General features: G+C 35.3%; 1 protein-coding gene across 4 annotated transcripts in view; it reads left to right on the top strand.

The window, feature by feature from the left end:
* AKAP6 (A-kinase anchoring protein 6) overlaps positions 1-16,279 on the top strand; it is a 274,206-nt gene that overhangs the window by 117,331 nt on the left and 140,596 nt on the right. For 3 of the 4 annotated variants that reach the window (XM_032113046.1, XM_032113044.1, XM_032113048.1), the window contains exons 6-7: positions 13,983-14,079; positions 15,340-15,506. In XM_032113046.1, coding sequence (XP_031968937.1) covers positions 13,983-14,079; positions 15,340-15,506 — 264 coding nt within the window. The remainder of the gene's footprint in view (positions 1-13,982; positions 14,080-15,339; positions 15,507-16,279) is intronic. The other variant, XM_032113047.1, reaches the window with a different exon arrangement.

Here is a 16,279-nt window from a genome sequence, read left to right as displayed (position 1 = left end):
TCAGGTTATACATGTCAGACTCACCTAAGATATGCTGAAGTACAGGACTTAGAACATTACAAGATTAGGTTCCAGACTTGTGGGTTTATAATACAGACACTGGTAGTAAGCTAGCTGGGAAAACAAAGAAAATATCTTGGTTCTTTCCCATGTACTGCATCTACACCAGCATATCTTATAACTGTTTCCTCACTGATGCAAGTTTTCTCATCACAGAATGTGTGAAAACTCGGTGTAGATAAGTATTTTTATTAGTAGAGACATGTCCTTAGCCTTTGGCACAAGTTATCAATTTCATGAATTGTGATACTGTTTTCTTCGAAATACATTTGTTGTGATGACAAAATCAGTGCCATAAAGAGAGAATATTTTGCATTTATGAATGAAATCTCTTCTGTCAAAATTTAAGAAAAGAAAATACCAGAAGAAAGAAAACAGAAAGAATGTACTTGTTCCCTTTTTTATTGGTTGGGAAAAGTCCTGCAGAGGTGACAAGGACAAGTTTGTGAACATACTCCAAATTTTTCAGTACTTAAAATTGTAGGCTACCGCTCAGCCTTGCTTTTCTTCATCTTTGACATTTCAAGAAATGGTGTGGCACAGACATGTAAATAGAGTGTGTTTAAAAAAAAAGGCATCACAAGAAACCTACAGCATCAACTAATGAAAATCTTTGCATAAAGTAATGCTCACATGAAGAGTCAAATCTCTTGAACAGGATAGCAATACAAATCTCTATTACAAGTGTCATAGCATGACATCAGCTTAAATTGGTACAATTCCCCAAACAATTGTTCTTGTTGATTCTTATACTTGGCCAGCCAATACTGTCCACAAGGATGTTAATCAACACTTTGAAGCACACGAATAGTGTTTGTCAATTGCTCTTGGCTCAGCAAGAGCTGCCTGCAGAGGCATCTCAGCAAGCCTCTGAAGGTCCCACCTGGACAGCTCCTGAAACAGTGAAGCACACTGTGGTGAAGGTGGAAGGCAGCCTCTCCTCAATTTGGTCTGGTTTTCCTAATTATCTCATTTGCACAGAGACTAGCTGGAGAGTTCCTGGACCACCAAGGGAATTCACAACTAAATGCCCTGTGTGTGGACACAGGCACAGGCCTGATACCCAAATATGCCATAATTATAATGATGAATTGTAAGACATACCAGAATTTCATTCTTAAATCACAGTTACTACTTAAACTCCATAGATTTTGCCATGATGAGAAACCATACAGTTTTCTAGAGAGTATGACTTTTTTCTACAAATTGAAAGGTAGTCTACATCTTGAATGTGTGTGCTGAAATAGACAATCTTCATCTTAGAAAACAGTTTCCTTGCAAATTTTAAAGCTCAGTTCCCTAATGTTCTGCAGAACAAAAGTTGCTATATGCTTCATTTTAGATAACACCAAAACACAAATCTATAAATGAAAATGCTCTCAGAGATCCCTGGAATAGTGACTGAAATTATTCTTTCAATTTTACAAGTCTTCACAACTCAGTAATGTTGGTTAAACTGATTTGGGAGCTGTGTGCTTCCCATTCATATGGAAGAGCTGACATGGAGCAGCCACCCCTTGAACATCTGGCACTCTGCAGGCAGCCATCCAAGCCAGCAGATGTCAAAAACACTAATATGTTTTCATAAAACAGGCGTGTTTTTCAGCACAAATCTACTTTTCCACAAAGGCCTCAGTCAGTCCTACTAGAGAAAAAGTGAAGCAGTTTTTTATTTTTTTTAACAATTAGGTTAAAATCAGTTCCCAATGAAAAGATAGCTTCATTTACCTTACCAAAAAGGAACTTCTGAAAATGGTTTCTGATTCACTTTATCTTTTGTATCTCTCCTTTTCTGTTATGCTGATTCTTGCCCATTGGCACCCTGATCAAAATCAGCTGCTAGGAGACTCTAAGCATAGACTTGGTGGTATGCAAATCAGTTTTCATCAAAAACAGTATCCTGAAGGCAGCTTATGAGCTAAAAGCATCTGTCTAGGTGGTACTGCTGTGCTTGTGAAACCAAGCAGACTTTCTAACTAGCTTGACAAATAAGAATTCACCACGTATCTCTTGACCATTTTAGTTTGCTAAAAAAGATGTTTAACTTTATCCCTGGCCTGATAGGGTACATTGTTTTAGCACAGTAAAGAAGTAAGCTAGCTACTGTGAAGAACTGCTGAGGAAAAGATTTAGACAAAAGGCACTATATATATTTTCTGAGGCCCAGAAATTTTAATTCTGTAGTCTTAAATTTTTCCTTTATTGTTAACACAGCACTTTGTTTTCTTGTTGCTGCAGAACTCCTGCTTGAGCACTCTAGTGTGGGTGCTCTCAGGTAATTTGTACTAAGCCATTTCTGTGTATAGAGTCATACTTAGGGCTAGCGAGCACAAGAATTTTAAATGGGGTCCTGCAAATGATAAATATATTTTACACTTATTTAGGTGCACCAGTTTAAATACTTCTTGCATTATTAGTAGATGTCGGCAAACAATATATTTTCAGTAGACATGAAAATAATTAAGGTAAAGTCTTAGAAATTTTGACTTAGTAATCAAGCACTTTGTCCATTTTTGTCCAGTAAGACTGTCCTAATAGTCTCCTCCTTGAAAAAAATTAATTGTTCACACCAGGGTTATTTGCTTCTTGTTTTTTTTAGGCAAAAATATATCATCTGTTTAGTTGAAAATAGAATAGCAAATATTGTTCTATAAAAACTACAAGTGGTGAGGATTGCATGTAGTTATTGCAGTATAAAGTGTGTTTTGGATATGCTGATTATTTCCATGAATGGTAATTTCTTAGTTTTATTTTCAGATCCCTGTCAGTAATATTTACTCCAATTTAGTCACAAGCTTTGTGCCACATTAAAATCCTTTTAGCCCAGAATTGGTTTATTATATTAACCTTCTCTGTCACCATATTTATTTTACTTGTTAGAGTCTTAAAAATATCATAGAGCAAGCATCATTAGTATTTCAAAACAAGTTAGACAAGTTGATTCACACTAGCACTTACTTTCCTTCTGTATATAAAGTTTAGGTGTCGTCTCCATTCAGAACCAAATTCTTCTGAAGATACAGGGGGCTTGAGTTTTATTATCTAAGGAGAAATGAAATAATTTTTCTGTCTCCTTTATAAATGTTTCTGGCCACATCGTGGCTCAGCACTTCCTGAGGTGTAAACAGCAAATGCTTTCATACAGAAAATAGATTGTATTTTCACATTTAAGAAATTGTGTTGGTGAAGTAATGATGCCTCAGTGATATTTCATAATACCTGATTGTCTGTTTGTAACAAGGCTGCTATGTCTGAAAAAAAAGATCATTCTCATCTCCCTGGAAAATCTCATTTTCTGAAAAATGTCAGTTTAGAGAAGTATTAAATATCTCTTCTTATTGAAAATAAGGTTAAATACACATACCTTGGGCTAATCTACTGACTGTCTTTGTGGTAGCAGTGGTAACAGTAATTTTGTTAAAGGTATTAAAGCCTCTGAAATGGCTAAGTTATGTATTATACTTTTGCTATATGGGAATTTCCAATGTTCAGGGCAGCTAATATAGATAATTTTCTCAAAATATAGAATACTTTCTGCAGGATGATGGTGCTAAAGATTGAGAACCCTGAGTGGCCTAATCTTTTGTTTCTCTAAGGACTTTGATTTGAATTTGTTTAGCCTATTGTTAGTTTGAATTCTTAAATTTTATGGGTTTTTTTTAATCTTGAAAGGCATTTTGGGTATGCATGGGTTCCTGAATGTATGTCCTTTTATATAGGAAACAGTCTGCAGAACATACTAATAAGGGATGTAGACTAAACTCAGCACATTTCACAGGCAAATAAAATTATTTAATAGGAAGTAAGACAGCAAACTTAAACAAACAGAATACATGTATATTGTCAGTTTTGACTATTATTCAGCTTTTAAAATCTGTAAACCAAATAACCTTCATGTAAACTTTTCTGTTTCTTGAGTTGAAGCGTAGGAAATATTGCTGTCATTTTAATACACTTGGCTATACCTGTATTATAGTCTGAATCCAGAGAACGTACTGTTGCTAGTTGTGGGGAAAAATAGAGATTTCTAAACTGTTTGGACTGTTCTTCAAATTTAAACAACATTTTTTGGTGACTAAAGAAAAATAAAAGCAGGCATATAAGAAAGAAAATCTGGGTGTATTACCTTGCTAATTACAGCACTGCTATCCTGACCAATACAAAAATACTGCACTTGATCTAAAGAGGTTTCCCATAAGGTCATGCAATGAAGAAAAGCTGACACAAATCTTTTCTTTGTAAGGAGAAGGAGTGGGGCATGTTTATGGTCCTAGTAGCACAGACGTAGATCTATTGTGGCTGAGATCTGTGATTACTGTATGTGTTTTTAATGAAGGAAAGGAATGTCCCTTTACTGTTTTCCTGTACACATAGTCCCACTCCAGAGGTTTATTTTGTGCAAGCCTGTAGAACAAGAAATAGTTTCTTTGTAATTTTCCCAGATACTTAATACTCTTAAGAATACTAGTTTTTTTCTAACCTGTCTTTCAAATTTGTAGATACCTACCCTTGTGTAGGTACTTTGTACAGCTGCAAATTTAAAAAAAAAATAAAAAAAATTGCATGTACTTTGGTTTTTGATTGGTTCAAACCTTCCCAGGACAGTCTTTGCTACCCCGTCCAGATTTACACAGTTTTGCATAGGAAGGGGATAGGACTCCATAATAAAATGTAGCTCTGCTGGGCCTACCTGTAACGTATTGGTTCTTAACTAGCGTCATGGAGAGCTGTCCCAGCTTTTCTAGTTCTGAGAGCTGCAGTCGTCTCTGGACAGAGGAGGCATTAAACCAGAGGCAGAGCATATTAGGGTGTCATCCAAAAATATCTTTGCTCCTTCTACTGATGAAAAAGGGAAGTTGTAATGTCCAAAATCTGAACTCTCTCAGTTGTGAGGATTTTGTAGTCTTGTATTCTATGTGTATGAAAGTATAGTGTATGGTCTGCGCTTCGAGGACAAATGTATTGCTCTGCTGTTTTGGGTTTTTTAGTTCATAATTCTTGAGGTTTAAAAAGTTACAATTTTGTTTTCACCAGTACCCAGGATGATTTTAAGCTAATGTTTTTTTCTTTGGAAGAGGAAGCAATGAGATCCTTAAAACACAGGGCTCTTCTAAGTGCGAGAATACACTGAGTGGTATATCCTTCTGAGTATGTATTAAATACCTGATGTGATTTTCTTAGAAAACAAGGCCAAATGCTGTCAGAGCACATTAAAACTCAGATCATTCATACTTTGGGAAATATTTTAATTAATTTGCACTTGTTGGTAAAGCTGAACAAGGCAGGGTAACTTGATTTGGTAGTGTTGCAAATGTTCACTCCCTCTCAAGTCTCACCACCCAAAACTGTAAAACTCCTAGGTCCCAAGGTATCCCAAAATGCAAATACTGTAAGTCTGAGTGGTGAAAAGCATTCCACTGGGTCCGTTGTGTGTTTGACCTGCAGAAGGCATTCTTTGCATACAGGGGATTCAGTGACTACAATAATATAATTAAATTAAATCACCATTATAAACCGCTATGTACTAACCTAATCAGAAAATTTCAGTGAAAAGTGTTTTACGTAAGTTCTGACTTAGAAGCTTTGTATCTTTATATATGACAGCCTGGTCACGCTCTTTACACAAATTTATCATTGTAACAACTTTTGAAACACCTTTAAAAGTTATTTGAAATTAATGCTTATTTTATAAATAAACTGCATAATGCTTATGTAAGAACTCTGTTAATTATAATTTTTTTGTCTATTAAAATGCATGCCATTGCCTGAAATTTTAGTATTATTATGCTGGTATTATCAATATAGATGTAGTCAGAAATTTGTTTTCGGAAATAAAATGAAATTTATTTATATAAAATTTGGAGATTGTAAATCATTAAAAAATATAATGCCAGCCTCTCAAAGCACAAACAAACACACTTTCAGCAACATTTAAATTTGCTTTTACTTACCTGCAGAGAGCTATTGATCACTCCCATGGGTTCTGTGCTATGTTACTCAGAGGCATAATATCATTCACATCTTAAGTACTCAAAGTAACAAAATTGCTGTGTTTTGGTGTCTGCAATGCCAAAGCATTCAGGAGAAATATAGAAAATCCAGGAAATGAGTGGAGATTTTTATTGATAAATATTTTTATTTGCATCTCCTATGATACTTATTTTTTTTCCTTTCTTAATTCTACAATGAATCGGGTTAATAATTTGGGATCTTAATTTATTAGCTATATTTTTTTAAGAAGGACTTTTAGTTCACCTTTAAATTGCATGAAACCTTTTGTCTGTACGTATATAAAATAAGTTACATCGCCTTCATATTCCCCTGGAACTAAAACCCTTCAAGAACTGTTTTAAAACTACATAGTGTTATTTAATGCCAGAGAGTTCATTTTGGTCTGATAGTTAGTAAATTTAAATAATATTTAAATAATATACATATATAAGTTATTTTCCCCTTGGTAACTCCATATTTGCCAAGGCTGCTACACCCCATGAATTTATCTTTGGTTTGGAAAGCTGTTATCTCTTGGTGGGCTTTTTTTCTGCATGTGGTAGGACAGTACAGCTTGGACATATTTTGATTAAGTAGTTTTCGGGCATGGTGTGTCTCCAGGTGGAAGAGATGTACCTAGAAATGTGTAAGATAAGACACACCAACAAGTCAGAAGACTGTGATTACTGCAGATTATTTTCTGAGTGTCTCAAGAAGGCAAGAAATGATTAAGGGCAATGGTATACGGTGGGCTGCATGTGCAATTCACCATGATTGTGGCAACTTAGCAATTGTTTCACTGTATAGCAATTTTGCCCATGCCACTTCCTGCCTGTGTTCTTCCCTTGTTGTCTCTTGATAATAAACAAACTGAGATTCAATTTAGGAATCCTCATGTGAACTTTTTTTTTGACAATGAAAAATGTTTGGACAGCCAAAACCAAAGAAAAATTTACACAGTGAAACACAGAAAATAAATTAGAGTTGGCAGCAGAAGAGTTTATGTGAGTTTGAAATAAAAAAAATCTGCAAAAATAGCCTCTATGTCTTCTAAATTTGCAAAATAGGCATCCTGGAGAGTAGTCTAACTATCCTTTTTCTCCACATCTAAAATTATGCATTCAAAACTTGGCTAAATTACCTAAAAGATGACAAACCCAGTAAGGAATGAGAAAAAGAAACTGAGGGACCTAAAGTATTTAATGTGAGAAAGATCTTGTTACTCATGTTTAAGATGTAACAAAGGGGAAAACCCATTGATTGTTTTATACTGGAATGGCAGAAGCTGTGACAGGGAAGAAAGGGGTGAGGTGATTTTACAGAAGTATGAATTACTATAGGAGTGCTGGAGTAGAGCCTTTGTATTTAGTTTTGCCTGCCCAACACAAATTCTGTGGCCATATGACAGAACTAGGTTACCGCTCTGTCAGTGCATTTGGAGTCCTTACTCCCACATTTTTATCCAGTCTAGATTTAATAGTCTCAAGGGTTTCAGGCTTTCACTGTTTCCCTGAGGAGGTTATTATACAATCTGATAGATCTGACTTTCATGGGAAATTTCATATTTACCTTAAATTTCCCACTTCTTAATTTAACTCCATTAGTCCCTTCTACTATATCCTCAGATACTGTACTAAGTCTTCTTTCTGCTTGGTGTTCAGATTCATTAAATACAAACAGACAAAACCAGACAGGACCTTTATCTTAATCGACACTTAGTAAGTTTTCTTATTTGTTCCACCATTTCCACTTTTAAACAAATTTTGCTTGCTCTTCGCTAAACTCCCAACAGTTTTTCTCCTCATAAATGCAGTTGATTCCTTCCAGACAAAAAGTACATTCAGATCAAGTGAAAGGTGTAGAATGCATATGAGTCATCAGAAGGTAAAATCATTCCCAGGGTTGCTACAGTTTTCTCATTACTAAGCATTTTGATCCCAGAATGTTTGGTTAATATTGTGTTTAGACAAATGATAAACTTACACAGATAAATTATCTGAGCAGCCAAACCATGTTACACCTGACCTACACCTACAGTAGCACAATGTCTGTATGACATCATTATGGGATTTCAGTAGTGAGGTTCCCAGATCAGTTTTATGTCAATTTAAAAAGCATTTTAGATTATAATCCGGTATTGTGAATCAACATAAAAAGTGATATAGTTATTTTGCCCATTTTTAGCTGCCTACAGAGGCCAGTGGAAGGAATTTTCCCCACAGAAACTAAAAAAAAATTATCTTTTAAAGTCTTCTCATTGTTGCAGAGGATAGAAGACCAAATCTTCTTTCCACTAACTATTCACTCTTAAAAAATATGTAACAGTTTCCACTGGTTACAGAAGAAAATGTGTGGTCCATATAAGGAAAATGATGGTCAGGTTGTGTTAGGCATTAAAGTTTTGCTTAGCATTTGGTGATAATTGGCCCCTTGGTCATCCTTGCTATAGGGAGGGCATGTTCTTTGCTTCAGGAAGAGAAGAAAAAAGGCACATAGTGGGTGCTGCTTCTTCAGAGGAGGATTCATCATGCTCTCCTTTAAAAGCAATGGTAGAATCCCTGCTATTGTAAGACTCAGCCTTGACTATGGAGCTCCATAAAGCATTTCCATAGTGCTTGTGTTCTGTTTAGCAGGTGGAGTGTCAGTCAGATGAAAATACAGCTCAAAAGAAAAGGAAAATATTCTTTGTAGACACCTAGATTTTATGGAAAACATGAACAAAGGAGACATTGAGTGAAACCATTTCACATGTAATATTTAGTTCCCAGGAAAACATATCCTAGTAGTGCTTATTGAATACTAAGTAAGCTTAATTAAAAAATATGAGGCTTTACTAGAACCTAAATGTATGACCATTTCCATGTTAATAGAAGGACTATTTACATAGTAGTCCTTTTTTGTTTTACTGAATGTCATTGGTAGGTAGTATTCAGGAGTCTGAAAATACCACTAGGATATTACATGGCTTATTAGGTTATTAACTCAAATTATTAACTAAAATTATTAACTCAAATTCTCAACTTAAATAATAGGCACTGTCCAAACAGAGACTTTCAAAATAGACAGCTGCCAATCCATGACCAAAAATTGAGTTCAGAACTTGATATCTTGGTATTTTGTCATAGCAAATTATTGGAAGGTAACTGTGTCAGGACCAATAGACTTGCAAAAGTATCTGTATATTAAGCATATAAGAATAAATTTTCAGGAATTGTTTCAAGTCATATTTCCTTTAAGAGAAATGAAATGGGAATCCCATATCTTTTCTACAAATAACTGTTCCCATTACTCTAAATTTCGCAATTGAATTACATCTGTCACAGTGGCTGTTATAATTAAAAGTGCTACATTCTTAGCCAAAATATACATGCAACTATACATAAATATAGAAGTCCATATTTCAGTAATATTGTAGATTTATCAAAAAGTGCAAAATACTATTAGGAAATTTTAAATTAAGCTTTCATTTTCGAATTCTGAAATCATAGAATCCAAGACAGATAATTTTTAATTGTCTGTACAATTGATGTAAAAAATAAGCACCCTAGAAACAGTAGTACTTTTCTTAAAGGTATTTAAAAACATAAAAACTGAACCTCAGGAAAATTCTCTTTCAGGGGTACCACAGTGCACCACACTGATAATTTGCTGGACTGAGAAATTAAGATATTTCTTTTAATACGTTGTCTTAATCTGGCAATAGGTGTAAACTGCTGTGTCATCCAAACTAACCTGTATTTATGTATACACTGGAGGTTCACATGATGCCTAGTTGCTGATTTGTGTTTCATAGACAGTACACTGGAATCAATTGATACGTTATGAGTTAAAAAGAATCATGCTTATAGTGTGTGTCATGCTCTGTGCCTCGGTAAACAAAAAAAATTTACTAGTCGTCTGTCCTTACTGCAGATATGAATAGGTCAAGACCCAGGTGTTTTACCAAATTAGGAGGATTTTCTAAGAACAGAGGGTTACAAAATGGTAAAATGTTGCATATCAGAGCTCAATGTGTACATAATGTAGGATACCTACGCAATAGAAGCTTCCTGAATTTGAGTAGCTACAACCATAAAATAAATCCTATGAGGAACTTAAAATACTTTTTTTCACACGATTTTTTTCTTATTCCCACTTGTGCAGACAAATAAAATACAAGGGAGAGATTATTATATGGTGGGAAAGCTCTCTTTTAGTGTGTTCAGAGTCCAACATAGATCAGGAGGTGCTGCTTTTTTAACCCATGGATGTTCTGCACTACTGTCATCTTGTGGATCAGTAAGTTTCCTAAAAGTCAAGGGACACCTTCATTTTGTGAAGGCTGGGCTCCTTTGCCCCATGCGTCAGCAGAAGATAACACTCCTGGGGCCTTGTATTTGTACCCTTGGAGTTTTTATTCCATTTATTATAGTTCTGTTGCTTTTCCAAAACTGCATGATTCCTGCTTCACTTTTCCTTTCTTGCTAAATAAGAACAGTTGATAGTTACATATAGGTACATAGGGATCACAAAAAGCGAAGAGAACTTTGTAAGGAAATTTTGCGTGTTGCAGCTTGTAAACTACATTTTATACACTGTAGTTCTAGAGATAACATTAATGTGTTGTTTAAAATGCTGCTGTCAGGCCAATGCACATGCATTTTCCATAATGTATACCTGCTCATGTGTGATATTTAGACTGCTCTATAGCTGTAAATGTGCCTGGGAAAATGGCTTTGATTAATTGACTTCCCTCCTCTTCTTTCATCTCTTCAGATGCAAAGGCTTCATTCATTATCAGGAAAGATCAGAGGAGGAGGGGAGCAGAGTACCTGGGTCATACGCTGTTAGAGTTACAATTTTCCAAATGCCATAAGTAAACAGTAGGGAACAGGAAACATCCAGGATGGGAGAGGACCTCTGTGTTTGAAGGTCTTCCTCCATTCCAAATATTTGGTCTGATTTTGTCTTTAGCTATGCAAATTTGCATTTCTCCATTGTATATACATATAATACTTGTTAAATCTTGAACTGTTGTCTTTTTCATGTGCCACATTTTCAGCCCCTGAGAATTGAGGGCTATTCCTTCCAGTGTTCCTTGTCCAATCATTCTTTTTCCTTAGGAAATTACTAAAAATTATATATACATATATAATTCTAAATTCAAAACATACTACACTACATCAACAAGCTTCACTTCTGTTTGTACTCATATGAATGGTTCTCTCCTTTTAATGTGTGCTGATTTTGGCTTGGATAGAGTTAATTTTCTTCATAGTAGGTAGTGTGGGGACATGTTATAGATTAGTGGTGAAAATAGTGTTGATAATACAGAGATGTTTCAGTTACTGCTGAGCAGTGCTTGCACAGAGCCAAGGTTTTTCTGCTCCTTGTACCACCCCGCCAGTGAGTAGGGTGGGGGTGCACAAGAAGTTGGATACAGGCACAGCTGGGACAACTGACCCTGAGTAACCAAAGGGGTATTCCATACCATATGACATCACAGTACCTAAATTTGGGGAAAGAAGGAGGAAGGGAGGGACGTTTGGAGTTACAGCATTTGTCTTCCCAAGTCACCATTACATGTGATGAAGTCCTGCTTTCCTGGGGATGGCTGAATATCTGCTTGCTCATGAGAAGTGGTGAATGAAATTCTCATTTTGCTTTGCGTGTGTACATGACTCTTGCTTTTCCTGTGAAACTGTCTTTATCTTAACCCACAAGTTTTCTTGCTTCTACCTTTCTGATTCTTTTCCCTATCCCACTGGGTGGGGACTAAGTGAGAGGCTGTGTGTGGTGCTTAGTTTCTGGCTGGGGTTAAACCATGACATGCTGCCTCTTTGCTGGGGAAAGTTTATTTCTGCTAAATTTCATGTATGTTCGTGGCATTTGTGCCACTCATAATTTATCTGTAAAATAAGAATTTTGCACAAGGAGAATATTGGTAGTCAGAAACCAAAAGTTTGGCTCCATCTTTATTCATCATATTTTGCTTCTTCAGTTTAACATTATTACTGGTTAATAGGTGCACCTGAAAATCAAGCTGCATTGTAGTATCTGGTGTGTTATGTTAAATGAATCTTTTCTAGGGCAGCAAGTCTCTTTTTTTTCCTAATGAAAGAGAATACCTCATCTTTTCCAATTTTCCTATCAAACACAACCACATCATCTCGAGACACTGCCACATCCAGCTGCATCTATACTCAACTTCAATTATATGAAATTACACAACCTACTCTCAGGTCCTTTAGGTTCTCTTTTGCTGTGTGAGGCACACGCATAGTGCATTTCCTGTGAAGTGCATGATTACAAACTATTCAGTACAAGCCTGTTTTAAGTAAACAGTAAATTAAATATTGTCAGTGCTTGTTCAGACATGCTCTTATGAAAGGAAAAGAACTTCTAGATTTGGTTTCATAAAACTCTAGATTTAAGAAAGGGACAGACATAAACTAGGTATCTTTTTTCCTTTTTGACTTCTCTTGACTGGCCCAGTTGTTCAAGAGCTTGTACAAAACAGTGTATTCAGATGTCCCTACAAGGAGACTTGGGCTAGTCAAAATGCTGAAGGTAGCAAAATTTCTGTTTATTGCTCTTTATTCTAATGGAAAATTCTCGAAAACATTCTGTCACTGTAAGGTACAATGCTGCCTGAAAGACCATTAAGACTCTGTCTGAGCAACATGCCTCTTTCAACTATGCCAAATACAGGAGAAATACAGTAGAGATACAGTAGAAGTACCTCATTTTATTACTGTTCTGGCAATATTATTTTTTGCTACGCCAATCAACCTGACTGCAAGGGTAAGGAAAGAGAGAAAATGGTTGTGTCCCAAAGAATTGAAGGGTTTTGTGTATTCTGTGGTGTCTATCATTCCACTACTAACATGGTCACTACCATATGAAGAAGTATAAAATTTTATAAAAACCAGAAGCTATGAATGTGCTCTTGCAAAGTCTCCTTTCATCTCTGCCAGTTAACTTATTCCCAAGAGAAGGAAAAGCTCTTTTTTCCCAAGTGGTCAAATACTGTTTCCATTTATTCAATAGACATTTCAAAGAGAAAATGTGTTGCCTGTATATGTTTAGGTCTGCACACAATTTATGATTACATACAGCAAGAATCCTTTTCTCTATTGTATTTTGTTCCTTTTTCTTAAAGGCAAGTATTGTGAGAAGCTCTGGGAAATGATTAAAAAATTAATCTGAGTTATCATTGGTATATTAAATGGCATAACATATAGTATATCATGCTTCCAGTTCCTTTATTACTAGATCTTAATGCTATTTGTAAAAATAAAGTAATAATAAAAAAAGAAATAAAATATTTTATTGGCTGTTAAAGCAGAGATTCTTTGGAAACTACTAAAAATATTAGGGGAAAAAAAAAGGTTGAAAAATATTTGCTTTACAAATTAAGAATGCAGAGATCTAAAGACTGATTTGTTCTTTGAAAATGGATATAAGAGTTAACTCAGGAACACAATATTAATAGATTTGTATAAGTGCACATAAGGCCAATATATTCAATGCTGTAATTTTTTTATAGTTTCATAAATAGTGCTATCACCAACATTTCAAAGAACTCTGAAAAAAACAGAGCTCATATGTGGTGGCATAAATTTAGCGTATTTTATAGAACACTGTTACTCCAGATATAGCCTACGGGTTGTGACTTTTCATAAAACCTAATGAATGTCTAGATTTGTCAGCTGTTTCAACACAGATGCACTTTGCTGATCTAATGGAAACATTTTGAGCCCAGATCCAAAATATCAATAGCTTTTAGTATCACAAATTAGTTTGGCTATTGGGTGAATTGGGATGTGGTTCTTGATAAAAACCAGCAAGTAATTTTGTACATGTTTTTTATGATAACTGCCTCTCCAATGTCTGATGCTGAGGTTTTCTCCCTCTCTCTTTCTTTTCCCCCTTTTCTTTTATTTTTGCAGAGTTTTAAGTTGAACGTAGATAGCCACTGTGCTTTAAAAGAAGCAGTGGTAGAGGAAGGACGCCAACTTCTTGAGCTTATTGTATCTCACAAATCAGGTAAATCCTTCTGAAATATTGCAAGTCTTTATGTCTCCAGACTATTAAAGAATGAAGAAGCATTGCTGTAAATTACTGCATATATTCACTTCCTTATGTATTATTAATATTTACATTATCAGATTGACCTTCAAGATTTATAAATGTTTCATATACTGCATACAATGCAGTGATACTTATAAAATGAAATACTGCCTGCAAATAGTCTGTTCATTTTATTTTGGTCTTGCTGTTCAGCTGAGTTTCAATTGAAATCACATCACTGAAAACTTCACACTGACATATTCTTTGATGTAGGTGCTATGGAAATAACATTAAGATAATGAACTAGGATTTCAAATATATATATATGTATTTACATACTCTGCATGAGTAATTGCATTGTTAAAGCTTTATTTTACCACTTAAACTAATTCTTACATTGATTTAAATATATTTATGAGGACTAGATTAAAATTAAAAACACCTTTTTCCTTTGGTTAGGCTTGTCTTTTTCTTCAGAGGCCTTAAATTGAGAGGAGGGAGAGAGATATACTGATTTCCCTTTATCCCCAGCACCTCCTATACCTTTAGATGTTTGCGTGACTTGTCTACTAATAGGGTTTTAATCAGCGTATACTGCTATGGAATGCCATCTTAATTTTGGCCTACTTAACATGCTTTTCATCCAGGTTGAAGTTATTCTTTGCTATACTGTTTTCTCATCATGTTATATGTGTGCCTCTATTGTTTCGCAGCATCAGAAAGATCTGTGTAATTTGAAAGCTATAGGAAATTACTGACTTCTATGTATAGCTCCAAAAAGATAGAGAGGCCATAGCAAAGGAGGGTTGTGCATGCCATCTCAGATGTAGAAAACAGTAATGTGTAAACTACAGGAAATATTTAAAGGAGTTGGAGGTAAGGAAATTGTCTTTGGAGGATTACAAAATGTTTCAAGACAAATACTGGATATTAGAGGGGGAGATTACCAGTGTTCCCAACAGCAGAGAAATGACAGCTTATGTGGAATTTTTCTCTTGAAATTGTCAGCTGAAACTCAATCAAAATTTAACGTGATGGCTAAGAGAAATATTTGTCACTATAGCATTGTTTTGCAGGATGAACAATAGTAAAGCTTGGATTTATAGATGAGTAAACACATTAAAACTCTTCTTGCGTTTATTATTTTAAATGTCCTGTGAATTATTTGAATAAAGGATAATATTTAAAGATTCTGTTGAGTTTACAGCTTCCCCTTTTTCCCCCTTCATTTTGGAGAAGGACTGAAGGACATGCTGCAGATGATTGCAAGTCAATGGAAGGAACTACAGAGGCAAATCAAACGGCAACACAGCTGGATTCTTAGGGCTCTGGATATCATCAAAGCAGAGATACTGGCTACTGATGTGTCTGCAGAGAATGAGGAAGGGACTGGGAGCCCTAAGGTAAGTGGCTTGAAGTTTGCCTTATTTCCTCTTATTTCTGTCTTCTTTTGAACTAGGCACCACTGAAGTTTTCTTTCCACCCTAAGGCTTTTCATTTCTACTGGGTAAACTTTTTTTTTATAAACAAAATGAAATGCCTTACTCTGAAACAATAAAAAATCTTAGAACTTTCAAGTTTTCCAGCAAGACCTGTCTCATTGTGTGTAGAGGGGCACGAGGGGGAACATAAAACATTTAGTAAACAAAACATAAAGCATCTTTAACATGAATAATCAGAATGCTTTTAAATTGTTTTGTTGCAACTATAAATCACTATAATCAGTGCAATCACTCAGCTCTGACATCCATTAGCCGCTTGGTTACAGCAAATTAACAAAGAAGAGAGAAAGTGATTCATTATCTCATTCCTGTTAATGACTATCAGATGCATTGCTTAATTAGGGGATGGCCATTGTAGTAGGAGGAAGGTCATATGCCTTTCCACAAATCTTTTTGCTCCAAGTTTAAGTCGTCCATAATAGTGCTTGTGTTGAATACAAGTACTTTAATGGTAAGTTATTGACACCTGCCATCATTTTGTGGATATTAATTATTAAAGAGAGCTATAGTAGGTACCAGTTGCCAAACTTAGTATTTGTAAGAGCATTTTAAATACAGAGCTTATTTAAATTGATGCAAGCAGTGTAGAGATACTACACACTATAGAAACTTCTGGCTTAAGGTCCATGACCTTTCATCACCATCAGTCGTAAGCAGAGTTGTTTCCTAAGCAA

This window comes from Corvus moneduloides, chromosome 6, assembly GCF_009650955.1.
Source record: "Corvus moneduloides isolate bCorMon1 chromosome 6, bCorMon1.pri, whole genome shotgun sequence".
Taxonomy (NCBI): domain Eukaryota; kingdom Metazoa; phylum Chordata; class Aves; order Passeriformes; family Corvidae; genus Corvus; species Corvus moneduloides.
This window is presented reverse-complemented; position numbering and strand designations above follow the sequence as displayed.